Genomic DNA, 16,332 nt, shown 5'->3' with positions numbered 1-16,332 from the left:
ACCATCATTTTTTTGCTGGGACAATAACACAAAAGCTGCCAATCGGACTATTTATAAAATTGATAAAGAAAAATAAAGACTTACATGTGTATGGAATTATAACATCAGGACATCTCAAAACCCCTTATAGCCAATGAAATACCTTTGAAATGTTTTCTTTGTTGTGACATAAGAAATGCAGCAGCCAATTTGCACACAGCAAGCTCCCACAACAGAAGCAGATAATTTGGTTTTCGTGATACTGATTGAGAGATGCATTTTGGCCAGGAAATCCGGGATAACTCCCCTGCTCTCCTTTGTAATAGTGCTATGTGATCTTTTACATTCTTCTGAGACAGCAGATGCAACCTCAGTTTAACATCTCACCTGAAAGATGGCACCTCCAATGGTGCCACACTTTCTCAGTACCACATTAGAGGGTCAACCTAGATTTTTGAGCTCAATTCCTGCAGTGGGACTGTGAGCCCACATCCTACTGACTCAGGGCAAGAGTGCTACCAAATGAGCTATAGCTGACACTCTGTTGTCACAGCTGACATTCATGTCTTTTTGTGGACTTGACTAATAGATGTTTGTTTATGATCCTTGTAGGTGCAGACTGCCTGATGGGAATATACCTTTTGGTGATTGGATCATATGACCTTAGATACCGTGGAGAGTACAACAGGCATGCTCAGATGTGGATGGACAGCATGCAATGTCGGATAACTGGGTCTTTAGCAGTGCTGTCAACAGAAGTGTCTGTATTACTTTTGTCTTTCCTGACTTTGGAAAAGTATCTCTGCATTGTTTATCCATTCAGCAACTTGAAGCCAGGAAAGTGCAGGACGGTTTCTATTTTGATATTTATTTGGTTTGTGGGGTTTGTCATTGCATTCATTCCCCTGATGGATAGCGACTTCTTTAAGAATTACTATGGCAGAAATGGGGTGTGCTTTCCACTGCTTTCAGAACAGCAAGAGACTGATGGAGCACAGGCGTATTCAGCTGTCATTTTTCTTGGTAAGTTTGAAGATTATTTGTTGTACCAAACTCTTATGATTTTCAATATAAATTTCATTGGGCAAATTGTCTTTTGTATAAGACAAAATCTATAGTTTCATTGATCACCAGATGGGTAAAGGCATACCTAACAGAAATGGCAGAATTTTGAGTCACTGCAGTGGTGGGCAGCGGGGAGGGAACGGGAGGACTGTACAGCCAAAATCTTAGTGCTACTTGGCTCAGGGGGAAAACTCAGTTCAGATTTCCAATCCTGGTTGGTATCCATTGAAAGCCACCTGACATTTTCTTTCAAGATCTTATGACACTATGCCTAAAAAAAATCAAGGGGGCATGTTTCACGCCATCAAGCAGGGGGCGGGGCCTCAATGTGCCGACAACAAAACCTGAGTAAACTTCTCCTCCAGCCCACCACAGAAATCTCAGGGACTTCCCTCCCTCACCCCCGATCAGAGTTGGCACTTCTCTCTCCACCCATTGTCTCTTCCCCCCCTTTCCCTCTTGATCATTGGCCTCTTCCACACCCCAATCTTTGGCCCCTCCCCCCCAATTGGAGCTGGCACCCAACATCTCCACCCCCTACAACATCCCCTGCTCCTCCATCCGCTCCAGACTCATGACCAAATCTAAATGAGTCTCCGCCCCCTTCACCCCCTCCCCCAATGAGGCCCCCAATGGGGCCTGCCCCTGGGCACAGGTTGGCACTGTCAGGTTGGCATGGGCAAGGTACCAACCTGGTAGTTTGTGCCAAGGGGCATTGCTAGGCCACAGCCTGGCCATGTCCCTCTTCCCCAAGGGCTATACTCACCTTTACATTTCTGGGGAGGCCCCAGAGAGTTCCGGCCAGTGTAAGTCCCCCAAGTTCAATTTTTTTTCTAATAAGTGCAAAAGGTGTTTTATTTATACAAGACGCAGGCTTATTTTTAACTTTTATAACTTGCTCCTTCCATAGAACCATAGAAAATTACAGCTCAGAAACAGGCCTTTTGGCCCTTCTTGTCTGTGCCGAACCATTTTATGCCTAGTCCCACTGACCTGCACTTGGACCATATCCCTCCACACCCCTCTCATCCATGAACCCGTCCAAGTTTTTCTTAAATGTTAAAAGTTTACCACTTTATCCGGCAGCTCATTCCACACTCCCACCACTCTCTGCGTGAAGAAGCCCCCCCTAATATTCCCTTTAAACTTTTCTCCTTTCACCCTTAACCCATGCCCTCTGGTTTTTTTCTCCCTTAGCCTCAGCGGAAAAAGCCTGCTTGCATTCACTCTATCTATACCCATCAAAATCTTATACACCTCTATCAAATCTCCCCTCAATCTTCTACGCTCCAGGGAATAAAGTCCCAACCTATTCAATCTCTCTCTGTAACTCAGCTTCTCAAGTCCCGGCAACATCCTTGTGAACCTTCTCTGCACTCTTTCAACCTTATTTACATCCTTCCTGTAACTGGGTGACCAAAACTGTACACAATACTCCAAATTCGGCATCACCAATGCCTTATATAACCTTACCATAACACTCCAACTTTTATACTCGATACTCCGATTTATAAAGGCCAATGTACCAAAGGCACTCTTTACGACCCTATCCACCTGTGACGTCACTTTTAGGGAATTCTGTACCTGTATTCCCAGATCCCTCTGTTCAACTGCACTCTTCAGAGTCCTACCATTTACCCTGTACGTTCTTCTTTGGTTTGTCCTTCCAAAGTGCAATATCTCACACTTGTCTGCGTTAAATTCCATTTGCCATTTTTCAGCCCATTTTTCTAGTTGGTCCAAATCCCTCTGCAAGCTTTGAAAACCTTCCTCACTGTCCAATCTTTGTATCATCAGCAAACTTGCTGATCCAATTTACCACATTATCATCCAGATCATTGATATAGATGACAAACAACAATGGACCCAACACCGATCCCTGCGGCACACCACTAGTCACAGGCCTCCACTCAGAGAAACAATCCTCCACAACCACTCTCTGGCTTCTTCCATTGAGCCAGTGTCTTATCCAATTTACTACCTCCCCATGTATACCCAGCGACTGAACCTTCCTAACTAACCTCCCATGAGGGACCTTGTCAAAGGCCTTGCTGAAATCCAGGTAGACAACATCCACCGCCTTCCCTTCATCCACTTTCCTGGTAACCTCCTCGAAAAACTCTAATAGATTGGTCAAACATGACCTACCACGCACAAAACCATGTTGACTCTCCCTAATAAGTCCCTGTCTATCCAAATATTTGTAGATCCTATCCCTTATGACACCTTCTAATAACTTGCCCACCACCGACGTCAAACTTACTGGCCGATAATTTCCCGGATTTCTTTTGGAACCTTTTTTAAACAACGGAACAACATGAGCCACCCTCCAATCATCCGGCACCTCCCCCGTGAATACTGACATTTTAAATATGTCTGCCAGGGCCCCTGCAAGTTCAACACTAGCTTCCCTCAAGGTCCGTGGGAATACCCTGTCCGGTCCTGGGGATTTATCCACTCTGATTTGCCTCAAGACAGCGAGCACCTCCTCCCCTTTAATCTGTAAAGGTTCCATGGCCTCCCTACCAGTTTGCCCTATTTCCGTAGACTTCCCATTTTGTTTATTTGTTCCCCTGTTTTCCTCCTGATCCAAGCATTTGATAACATGAAGGTAGCCCTTTCCTATGCCTTTGCTGCTCCTTAACCAACCGCTAGATTTAAAAGAGCAGACTGGATTGATTTGTCCTCCAGTTTCACCCCCATGCTACTGAACTCCACTCTGCTCCACCAACAGTCCAGCTGAGAATGAAATCTGGCAATATAAAGAGATCACGGGTTAAATCCTCAATGCAACCCTTGTGGTGTGATATATTATGTTATTTAAGACTTCTGGTGCCCATTTCTACATAGAATTGAAACTAAAATGCAATTACCATGCCTTAGTATATTGGAAACAGTAAATATAAGAAATGTATGGTGTTCTATATGATTTCTCCATTAACATTATACACTCAGCATCAGTGAAGAATCACCCTTGCAGAATACTTATGCCAAATAACAGAAATGTGCTCTGAAAGCTACAAAGGCAATTTGATAATCAAAAAATTCAACTAGATTTCTAACAGTGGCAGATCATTATCTTAAAAAACAAGGTCATTTGCAGACCAGAGTAGCACAGTGTTTGAGGTAGTATTGTCTCTAGCTAGAAGATAGCGATAACAAATCCTGTTTACTTCATTGTTCTACAATTTAGATTGTTCTAGTATTTTCCTATGTAAATAGTTCAACAGATCCCATCAATGAACTGTGAAAAATTGGAGGTTTTCGCATATTTATAAGCATAAGAAAGTTCATGTATATTTTGAAATCAGTTGATGGAATGTGACTGATCACTTTGGCCCTGTGAATTATTCCATGGCACTTTTTGAAAAAGTACAGGAAAATTCTCTATTTATCCTAGCCACTGCATAACACTCAGAAAAATAACTGCTCATTTATTAAGTGGTGTTTTTGGACCTTCTTATGTACACATTGGCTGCCATGATTACCTACATAATAGCATTGACTACACCTAAAATCAATTTATTAGCTTAGCAAAGAAACTTATGCCTGCTCACAGCAGGCATGAGTTCCTCAAGTCCTTATTCAGGGTGGAATGGATGGTATTTCCCTGGCTAGACCTGAAATGCCTCCAGATGTGCTTTCTTTAATTGCAGGTCTATTGTTGAATTGCACATCCACATTCTGAATGTGATGATGAAGGGCATTCCAGAGTCTTGGGGTGACAAACTAAGTTTTGCGAGTGCCGTTAAGGTTCCAAAATGACCTTTGAGGCACGCGTACATGCTTTTGATATAAAGCACACCAGAAACCATTTTGATATAGACATTAGCATGAGTGCAGTTAACATCCATTGAAAATATGCAGATCAGGCAGATCATGACATCAATCAGCATGCACAGCTGATCTGGTGTAACAGTGGTTTTTGAAGCTCAATGTTCTAGCCAACTTGCAGCACAGAACATGCATTAATCAGCAGGAAGAACACTGCACCAATGTTTTAAATAAATCATCAACTATCTGCAGAGAAGTTACAGATAGATGTCTTCTGTGAATATTTTGGTGCTTTGTACAGTTGTTTCAAGTATCAAAAGCCTACAGGAAGTAAGAACACTTTGTTGACTTTAAGACTTCAACAAACCAGTTGCTTCCATGGATGCACTGGTAAGCCTTCATCTTGGAATAGAGCATGATTGGGAGAATGATCAGAGACCAAACAGGGTGGCATCAACTGCTAGGGGAGAGATGGGAAAGGGAGAAGGGCTCTTAGCTGGAGGCCAGATCAATACATGGGTTCAGGAAGCAATTCTCAAACTTAAACATCAATAATGAATAACGTGTGAAATGTCTGTGCTCCACTAAGTCCTTGATAAAATCTACCAAATTCAGCAGTAAACAACTCCAATTTCAGAGTAGAGCAAGGACTGTATTGTCAAAAGTTATGAAGATGAGCAGGGTGATGAACATTTGCGCATCTAGCTCCATCCAGGCTTGTAATGTTGAATATAAGGTGGAATTCTTCCAAAAAATGGCAGAGTATTAATCTCGGTGAGAAAACCAGTGCGATTTCCACCGGCCCCAGCGGCTCGATTCAACTCTGCAATTTTTAGGCACTCCTAAAGAAAAGAATTTCCTCATGGGCAACACGGTGGCACAGTGGTTAGCACTGCTGCCTCACAGTGCTAGGGACCCGGGTTCAATTCCTGCCTTGGATCACTGTCTGTGTGGAGTTTGCATGTGTCTGTGTGGGTTTCCTCTGGGTGCTTTAGTTTTGTCCCACATGTGTAGGTGGACGTTAGCATGAGTGCAGTTAACATCCATTGAAAATATGCAGATCAGGCACATCATGACATCAATCAGCTGATCTGGCATAACAGTGGTTTTTGAAGCTTCTTGCTAAATTGCCCACAAGGTGAATTGTCCTTGCTAAATTGCCCCTTAGTGTCCGAAGATGTATAGGTTAGGGGGATTAGCCATGGTAAATGTTTGGAGAAATAGCAGAGAAAAGGTCTGGATAAGATATTCTGCCAGAGAGTCAGTGCAGACTCGATGGGCCGAATGGCCTCTTCTGCACTGTAAGGATTCTATATGAAAAATGCTACACCTGAGGCGCGAAGCATCTGATTCCCACCCTGTGCCCCTGGGAGTCATCTGAGCACTTTAGTCAAGGGGGTGCTGCATTTAAACAGCTCCAAAGCACTTGATCTCATTCTAGGTAGGAGAATTGCAATGAAGAAACCAGCTCCTCGATTCTCGGAGGGGATTCTCACCCAAATGCTGAATGCTGTGGAGGAGAGACAGGCAACAATGTACCGCCAGGCTGCCAGGAGACCCTCCAGCAAGATAATGAATCTCGCCTGAGACAGTGGCAGCACTGGTCAGTGCCAGCAGCCTGACCAAGGCTCAGGGGTGCAATGCAGAAAGAAGATGAATGACCTACTCCGATCTGCCAGGGTAAGTGCTCCCTGTCTCCTTTCTGCACTCCATCTTGCCGTCACCCCTCGGAATGTCGCCTCGATCCTATATGCCGCCACCTACCAGGACCCAGCATCTGACCTCCCACAAGCTTCTTCACAGTCCTCTTCAGAACCCCTCCCTGCTTACGCGCAGTGCCCACACATGCCAGATATCATTGACATCTGACCCGACAGGCAGCTAGCTCACATTATCTCCATTTGTGTTCCTGCAGGATAGGTTTCCCACCACTGCCGTGAGCGAGAGAAAATGGGTGGTGGGATGCCTGAGCTGAAGATCTTGAGGAGAGAGTTGTGGAGCTCACAGGGCAGGAACAGGAACGGGCCTGCGCTGAGAGCAAGTTTGACCTGCAAGAGAGAAGTGAGGAGCCACTGCACCTTCATCTAGATGACAAATCTCAAGTGAGTTGTATGTATCCCAGACCAATGACCTGGCCATGCACTAAAACCATGTCCTTTTCCTTGCAGGAACATCACCCGAACAGACTGGCCCATCTACCAACTGTGTCCTAACCCCCACCCTCGATATGGTCTCAGAGGAGCTGTCGGAGGAGGATAATGAAGAAGCGTCATGGCTATCACCCGCACCATCCATCAGCACGGAGACACGCACCTCAGAGGGCAACCTTAGCAGGCAGGCTTCTGAGTCACTATCTGGTGAGCACCACACAGCTTCAGATACACATTGGGTGGCGACAGGAGCACCCCAGGGATCGGACAGTCGGAGGTCTGCTAGATCCCAGGACACAGCTGTGCCCCAGCCAGGTGCCGTGCCTCTGGACATGTTCATCCCTCAGCTGCTTGAAATGTAAAGGCAGACCCAGGAATACCAGGAGGGGGTGTCAATGACACTCCTGCGACTGAAAGGCCAAATGGAGGAGCCCCAAAGCCTTCAATTGCAGGAGATGTTGCCAGCGGAATGTGGAATCCTGGCCAACACTGCAAGGGTGACGTCCACAGTGGAAAGCCTGGGGCTAGATCCATGACTGAAGAACCCCGAAACATGGCTTAGTGCCTGAGAACCATGGCCGAGGACTTCAACACCATGGTGCAGATGATAGTGGGCCTCCACGACTGGCAGCACCAGATGATGTTAACATTTCTGGAGCTCACTCCAGCTGACCCTCTGTTCCAGGGTGTAACCCAGGGGCCCATGAGGGTCCGGAGGGAGGAGGAAGTGTTGGTGCACATCCCATGGCCTTCCATGCAGGAAACCCTGAGAGTGTCCAGCCAATCTGAATCCCCCTTTCCTGAGACTGGCACAACTCAGGCACAGCAGACGGAATAGGTGATGTGGCAACACCAGTGCCACCCAAAGTAGGTTGGGGCCCTCGAGGTCCTGATTCTCCAGAGGGCATTTCCCACGTAGGGCATCTCAGGCAACAGGGTGTGGAAGGTAGCAGGCCACTTTTACTTCTGATGTCATCCTGGGGACACACCTAGATGTAATGGGCGGGTTTACAAGGCTAAGAATTGTAAAGACACAGAATGGTCACGGGTGAAGTTAGGCACCAGTACAAAGGACAAAGACAATTACAGCACAGGAACCTTCGGCCCTCCAAGCCTTCACCGACCATGCTGTCCGACTGAACTAAAACCCCTTACCTTTCCGGGGACCATTGCCCTCTATTCCCATCCTATCCATGTATTTGTCAAGACACCCCCGTCGTTCCAGTGAGAACAAACCAAGTTTCTCCAACCTCTCCTCATAGCTAATGCCCTCCATACCAGGCAACATCCTGGTAAATCTTTTCTGTACCCTCTCCAAAGTCTCCACATCCTTCTGGTAGTGTGGCGACCACAATTAAACACTACATTCCAAGTGCGGCCTAACTAAGTTTCTATAAAGCTGCAATATGACTTGCCAATGACTTGCCAATTTTTAAACTCAATGCCCCGGCCGATGAAGGCAAGCATGCAGTATGCCTTCTTTGACTACCTTGTGTTTGGCACAGCAGACCACCACGATGTGGGAGACCCTCTGGTGGTTGTACTAGGACCCCACCAGACCAGTCAAGGCAGCGGAACCACATCTACAACAAGCCGATGTACTGCTCAATGACAGTTCAGGTCATGCAGAGACCAGGTACAATACCTCATTATACCTGGTCTCTGCAGTGGTCTGTGGCCTCCACGTGGTGTCATCAATCACAACCTGAGGGCATACCCTTGTCCCCAAGGAACCATCCTGAAGTCTGAGATGTCCTTTGAAGATTCCAGGGATCTGCAACTGGCTGAGGATGTAGCTGTCATACACACTCCCTGGAAAATGGGCACACACGTGCATGACATGCGTTTGGTGGTTGCACACCAGCATGACGTTGAGGAAGTGAAAGCCCTTCCAATTGAGGAAGGGAACTGTCCAATGTTGAGGCCTCCCAGGCGGCATGGTGGCACAATCGTTAGCAATGCTGCCTCACTGCGCCAGGGATCCGGGTTCAATTCTGGCCTCGGGTCACTGTCTGTGTGGAGTTTGCACATGTTCCCCATGACTGTGGATTTCCTCCAGGTGCTTCAGTTTCCTCCCTCAGTCCAAAGATGTGTGGGTTAGGTTGATTGGTCATGACAAATTGACCCTAGTGTCAGGGGGATTAGCAGGGTAAATGTGTGGGGTTACAGGAATTGGGTCTGGGTGGGATTGTGGTCGGTACAGACTCAATGGACCAAATGGCCTCCTTCTGTACTGTAGGGATTCTGTAATTCTATGGTACTTTCTTGTGCCACAAGGTGCAGAGAGTGACATGGGTGCAGTCTAGCACCCCTTGCACCTGTGGCAGACCAGCTATGTACCCAGATTCTTGACCACGTGGATGCATTTATGGGTAGAGGTCCCACATGAAGCCCTAGAAGGACCATGTAGCATAGAAGTTCAGAGCTGCCATGATACCAACGGCCATAGGGTCCTCTACCACCACATGGTGCCAAACCTGCAAGGACATGACACAGGTGCTGCGCATTCTCCTCCATGAAGCAGAGTCTTTGGCGGCACATGTTGCCTGACAGCTCCATGAAGGAAACACAAGGGACAGTCAGCAAGGCTTTGTGAATGGAAAATCATGTCTTACAAATTTGATTGAGTTTTTTGAAGGGGTAACCAAGAAGCTAGATGAGGGCAGTGCAGGTGATGTTGTCTACATGGATTTTAGCAAGGCCTTTGAAAACCTACCGCATGGTAGGTTGTTGCATAAGATTAAATCTCACAGGATCCAAAGTGAGGTAGCCAAATGGATACAAAATTGATGACAGAAGACAGAGGGTGGTTGTAAAGGCCTGTGACCAGCGATGTGCCTCAGGGATCAGTGCTGGGTCCACTGTTATTTGTCATCTATATTAATGATTTGGATGAGAATTTAGGAGGCATGGTTAGTAAGTTTGCAGATGACACCAAGATTGGTGGCATAGTGGACAGTGAAGAAGGTTATCTCGGATTGCAATGGGATCTTGATCAGTTGGGCCAGTGGGCTGACGAATGGCAGATGGAGTTTAATTTAGATAAATGCGAGGTGATGCATTTTGGTAGATCGAACCAGGGCAGGACTTACTCATAATGATAGAGCGTTGGGGAGAATTATAGAACCAAAAGATCTAGGAGTACATGTTCATAGCTCATTGAAAGTAGAGTCACAGGTGAACAGGGCGGTGAAGAAGGCATTCGGCATGCTTGGTTTCATTGGTTACAACATTGAATATAGGAGTTGGGATATCTTGTTGAAGTTGTACAAGACATTGGTAAGGCCACACTTTGAATACTGTGTACAGCTCTGGTCACCCTATTATAGAAAGGATATTAAACTAGAAAGAGTGCAGAAAAGATTTACTAGGCTGCAACCAGGACTTGATGGTTTGAATTATAAGGAGAGGCTGGATAAACTGGGACTTTTTTCTCTGGAGCGTAGAAGGCTGAGGGTGATCTTATAGAGGTCTATAAAATAATGAGGGGCATAGATCAACTCGATAGTCAATATCTTTTCCCAAAAGTAGGGGAGTCTAAAACTAGAAAGTATAGGTTTAAGGTGAGAGGGGAGAGATACAAAAGGGTCCAGAGGGGCAATTTTTTCACACAGAGGGTGATGAGTGTCTGGAACAAGCTGCCTGAGGTAGTAGTAGAGGCGGGTACAATTTTGTCTTTTAAAAAGCATTTAGACAGTTACATGAGTAAGATGACTATTGAGGGATAAGGGCCAAATGCGGGCAGTTGGGACTAGCTTAGTCATTTTTTTAAAATGGCGGCATGGACAAGTTGGGTTGAAGGCCCTTTTTCCATGCTGTAAACCTATGACTCTATAAGTTTTCTTTGGTGCTTTTGTGCCCCCTGGTGCGGCCTCCGACCCCTGATCCTGCCCTGAACCCCCCACCCCAGTCTTGTTCTGCAGGGTCATTCCTTGGAGCTGCTGCATGTTGCTACTGGAGTCTGTGCTCCTCCAGCTCTGTGATAAAAATGGCCAGCTCCACTGGCCAGCTCCACTGGCACCATCCCACTCTCTCATCCCTAGAATCCTGCTAGGGATGAGAGAGCGATAGAGAGAGTCTGCTTGGTTTCACTTGTGTTGATCATCATTATCTCAGCTGACCCATTTGGCCTTCCTGTCCCAGAGGCTCAATGGCAGCAATCGCACACACAGGTGCCCTCCCATTTTCCACAACATGACTGGCCTGAGTCTCTGCCCTCGCCAAATTAGACTTGCCTGGAGCCTTCCAACTGAGCTTGCCTTCCTGTGCTCCCTCATCCTAACTGTCCAATGTCAACTGGACAGTTATGTCTGCTGGATCCTGACTGGTGTTGGGGTCCGGCAGAGAAGTGACCCCACTGCCTCTTGATCCCGTGCCACCAAGCTTTGAGCCCTGAACCCTGAGAATTCATCCCATTCCTTGAGTTTGAGACTGTAGGGAGCTGACATTGCTCAGGGTCAACTCTTCAAGGCCAATTAGTGTCATGAGGATTAGTCTCAGGAATATTAGAGGGCACAATTACTGTCTGTTGCAGGAGGAAGCATAGCTAATAGGCACCTTTCTTACTCAGGCTGCATCATTCTGAGATCTCATTGCTGTCATACCTCAACCTCCTGGACAGCTATTCCACAGTGGCCTTTGTCCCTTGGACTCCCTGGTGCTAAGTGGGGTCACCTCCTTCCTCCCTCTCAGAGATCATGATGCCTGGTTCCCATTTTTAAAAAGCAGTAGTGATTCACACCAGCATGATGTCATGCCTGGTGGGTGGGAAAATTCCATGAGGCCTGAAATGCAGCTTTAGCCCTGCTAAGTTGATGCTAATGGTTCAAATTCATGCTAATCAGGTTCATGCCTTTCCTGGGCACAAACCTGATCACATCATCGGGGAGAGTCTGGGAAAATCACGTTAGAAAATCTCAGAGGCACAAATCCTGTTTTTGGCCTCTTGTGGGATTTAGCAGCCATTACAGAGTTTGCGCACACGGCCAGCTAAATCACACCTTTAATATCAAGAAGTTGAAGGTTGAAAAAAGCAATTATAAAAAATTGTCAGCAATTGATTTATTGTTGAATATATAAATATAAAACTTTATTTTGTTTCTACAGGTCTCAACCTTGTCGCTTTCATAGTGATCATATTTTCCTATGGAAGCATGTTCTACAATATTCATCACACTAGCACAATGGCAACAGAAATCAGCAACCACATTAAAAAGGAAGTGACCATTGCCAAACGTTTCTTTTTCATCGTCTTCACGGATGCTCTTTGTTGGATACCTATTTTCATATTAAAAATTCTATCTGTACATCATGTAGAAATACCAGGTAAGTGTTCTAATATTTTTTTTCAGCTGCCTACATGTCAATGTCTCCTAAGCATCAGACCTTATATCAGCCAGTAGAGGGTGCACTTTATAATAATCATGATTCTATGATAAATGGGGAAAGATAATTTACTCGCGAATCCTAGCACTAGTGATCTTACAGAATATGCCACTAATAAACAGCTTTGCCTCTTTTTCTGGAAGTTATAAAGTTCCACAATTACAGAAAGTGGTTCCTTCAGTCCTGTACATTAGACCCAAGATGTCACAAAAATCACAGAGTTGTTACAGTGTAGGAGGCCATACAGCCAATGATGTCTGAACCATTCCTTTCCTCATAATTCAACTGCATGATTTTAAATATTTACTTAATTAAAACATAGTTCTTATGGTTTCAATTTCTTACCTAAGATGGACTTGCTAATTTTAAATGCAAACAGATACAACATTTAGCAATATTCCACTGACATAAATGAGAGTGTACCTGTTCGATTTGTTTACTTAAGTTATTGGATTCCCTTAATCAGGCAATACGGCCTCATACATGCTGCCAGAAATCGTGTTGCAAGCAATATCATGATAAGATCCATGAAATATCTAGCCAAGTTATATGGCCAGATGATCAGGATAACCAGACTATCAATACATAAAGTGATCATCAGAGAATGTATTCGCACCGTAGTACCAACAGAAATCTTAGTTACCATTTAGATTATATGCCCACACATGTAGGAAAGCATAATTTAAATGCCAAACCAGATATTGGTGAAGGTGCAAACATCCTTCCAATTTGCACACTGAAATGTATTAACATACAGAAGTGGCAAGTGATGGTCAACCAAACACTGCCAAACTCACCATGTACAATGGCTTGGAGATTCCATCTCTGAGATCCATTACACCCAAATGTCACTACAAAAATCCACACTGGTCACCCTAGATATTTTATGTTGTGCATACCACAAACCCAGTGATCCCTGGTCTACCGGTATGCGGGAGGGACCTGTTCTTGGTCACCATCTATGGCATCGTCAAGGCAATGATGAGGACGACAGATCTCATTGAGCACCATCCTAAACCCAGTGCTTACACTGGGAGAAGACCAAATCATCAATGTAGATCAGCAGCTGATAGGCTGAGTGGCATAACTGGAACTGAAACTGTATACCAATTCCGAATTTTCAAATTCATAGTACTGCGAAACCATGTAGAATTACTCATTCGGCAGACAAGTGCGGATAATCTTCTGCAATCATCGCTTGTCAGGTGCACATGATGCATTGATTGAAAAGCAGGAGAATGTGAAAGATGCCCACAACCAGCATGTGAATAACAAATTTATCAACCTCTACTTTGGACTAAAAGTTCGAGTATAACACCCAACTGGTGGCACATGGAATCCAGCAGAAGTCATCAGCATATGCCCAGAAATATGATCATATCAAGTACAAACACCAAATGACATGACAATGTGATCAAAGGGATGTCAAATCAGAACAATATCACTGCCAGAAACACCAAGTAATCCTACTGCGAACAGAGCACAGTGTTATATGCAACACAAAAAAAACACCTGTAACCAGTATTCAGAGAACATACAACGGTCTCCAGCCAAGATCACCTTAGCTAAGTCTGGATGGTTAAGCAAACTGCCTACAGATTTCAGACATTTGTAAATTTATTACATTGTATTATGGTTTATTCAGATTCAATGGTATTTTCTTTTGTTGTCATGTAAATAGTTTGATCCTCCAAAGATTTAGGAAAAAGTGGAGGGGTGTTATACAATATACATGTACCTTTAAGGGAGCATGTCTTAAACTATCACCTCGACACAGATGTCACAGATAGTTTATGTTTTTTCTGTGACTGCCTGTGATCAGTATGTTTATATGTAAGAGGTTAGTGTTGTCTTACACTCAGAGGGAATGTTCCAATTAGATCATTCCAGCAGCAAGCATTTTGTGAAATCAAAGATTATTTATTACCACGTTTCCCCAAATTTAACACAACGTTTCACTCACTTGTCTCTCACACACTATTCCACACACAAAGATTAGATAGATATGTTACAGTTTATGGAGGCAATATTCTTTTACAGTTTATAATTATCTCAGTCATTTTCGTGGGCAGCCTGTAGTTTCTTAGATGCAGTTGATGCTTTACACTTGAAGTTAATGGGGGGTGATTCTCCCAGCAGCAAAAGCAGGGCAGCAGGCCAGGAAATTCAAGTGGAGGCCATTTTAGTGGGCTTCCCACAGGGCGGCACAGCCTCAAGTCTCCGGGCACCGGGTTTCCTGTGGCGTCAGCTCCACGTCAGAAATTGGCACAGAGCTGTATGATGTATGTAAATTGCCAGCAACCATTTTAGTAGTTTGTGTTCAATGTTAAAAGCATTGGCTGAACTTTCGTAATATACTGGAACATGGTACAGGATATGATGCAGTAGTCATATGACTCTGAACTCGGTATACAGCAGCAGCCGAGGTCAGATGTGCCCCACAATCCCCCAATGAACAATATATATAGTTTTACCTTCTAATAAGGAATTCACATTATTGTTTTCCCAACGTTGTGGTATGATTGTCAAATAGAAGAACGTCTCAAGGCAATATTGTTCCAAATCAGGATGATGAGTGGCTTGGAGGAAAACTTGCAGGTGGTAGGATTCCCATACATCTGCTGCCTTTGCTCTTCTGGTCAGTGGCATGTTTGGAAAGTGCTGTTGAAGGAGCTTTGGTGAGTTATTGCATTGAATCTTATATAGTACGCACTATTGCCACTGTGCGTTTATGATGGGAGTAAATGTCTATGGTATGGTGATGATCAAGCGGGCTGCTTTATCCTAGATGGTGTCAAGTTTCTTGAATGTTGTTAGAGCTGCTCTTAGCCAGAAAAGTGGAGAGTATTCCATCATACTCCTGACTTGTGCCTTGCAGATGGTGGGCAGGCTTTGGAGAATTAGGAGTGAGTTAATTGCCAAAGAGTTCCCAGCCTCTAATATATGCAACTTATCATATTAGTTTAGACTCATCCCAGGGATAAACCTAATGGAAAAGTAGGTGTCCTAGAAAACTGAATTCTTAAATTACTGGAGAACATCAGGTCTAAGAAAGAAATCAGAAGTCCAGACTAATATGTTTTTATCCTCATTTGGTGAACTTGCTGACAACCTGATCCTGACGTATTTTCACTAAATGATTTCAGAGCCTGTTTTGATGAAATATTAAGAGGCTTAGGAATTTTTAAATCTTCAAATGGAGGAATGTGCAGAACTTAAAGAGAGACATTGAAACCCCCGGTAAAATGATGAAAAGGCAAAAGACAGTACCAAACAAACCACACAGGGCACCAGGGAGGCACAGAACTTTTTCCAAGCCCCATTAATAAAACTTTATCGGAAGCTCGAAGCAGTGGTCCCAAATTACTTCCATTTTGAAGACACATTTCCAAAGCTTCCGCTGCTGGTAGTAAATGACAAGGAAAACGCACTGCTGCAGGCATATCAAAAAAAGCAGATGTACAATCACAGAATGTTAATCTCAAAGCTGTGTTTGAAGAACTCAATGCTAAGTACAACCAGGCATGACAGCAGGCCTGAAAAGCTCTCACCGAGCTCATTGCATTTCAATGGAGTATAAAAATAAGGACGTCTTGTTAACACTGTACAAGGCACCAGTTAGACCACACTTGGAATACTGTGAAGAGGTTTGGTCCCCTTATCTAAGGAAATATATACTGGCATTGGAGGCAGTCCAGAAAAGGTTCGCTAGGTTGATCCCGGGTATGGAATGATTTTCTTATGAGGAGAGGTTGAGTTGGTTGGTCCTGTCCTCATGGGGGTTTGGAGGAATGAGAGGCAGCTTATTGATTCATATAGGATTCTCAGGGGGCTTGACAGGATAGCTACTGAGAGGCTGTTTCCCTTTATGAAGAGCCCAGGAGCAGAGGGCATTATCTTAGAGTAAGGGTTTGTCCATTTAAGACAGAGCTGAGGAGGAATTTCTCCTCTCAGAGGGGAGTGAATCTGTGGAATTCTT

General features: G+C 44.7%; 1 protein-coding gene across 1 annotated transcript in view; it reads left to right on the top strand.

The window, feature by feature from the left end:
- The window catches only part of rxfp1 (relaxin family peptide receptor 1), a 177,504-nt gene that overhangs the window by 139,865 nt on the left and 21,307 nt on the right, over nucleotides 1-16,332 (top strand). Inside the window, exons 18-19 of the mRNA XM_078233281.1 lie at nucleotides 592-1,002; nucleotides 12,075-12,293. Coding sequence (XP_078089407.1) covers nucleotides 592-1,002; nucleotides 12,075-12,293 — 630 coding nt within the window. The remainder of the gene's footprint in view (nucleotides 1-591; nucleotides 1,003-12,074; nucleotides 12,294-16,332) is intronic.

This window comes from Mustelus asterias, chromosome 1, assembly GCF_964213995.1.
Source record: "Mustelus asterias chromosome 1, sMusAst1.hap1.1, whole genome shotgun sequence".
Classification (NCBI taxonomy): domain Eukaryota; kingdom Metazoa; phylum Chordata; class Chondrichthyes; order Carcharhiniformes; family Triakidae; genus Mustelus; species Mustelus asterias.
The sequence above is the reverse complement of the archived record's forward strand: the minus strand, read 5'-3'. Positions and strand labels throughout refer to the sequence as shown.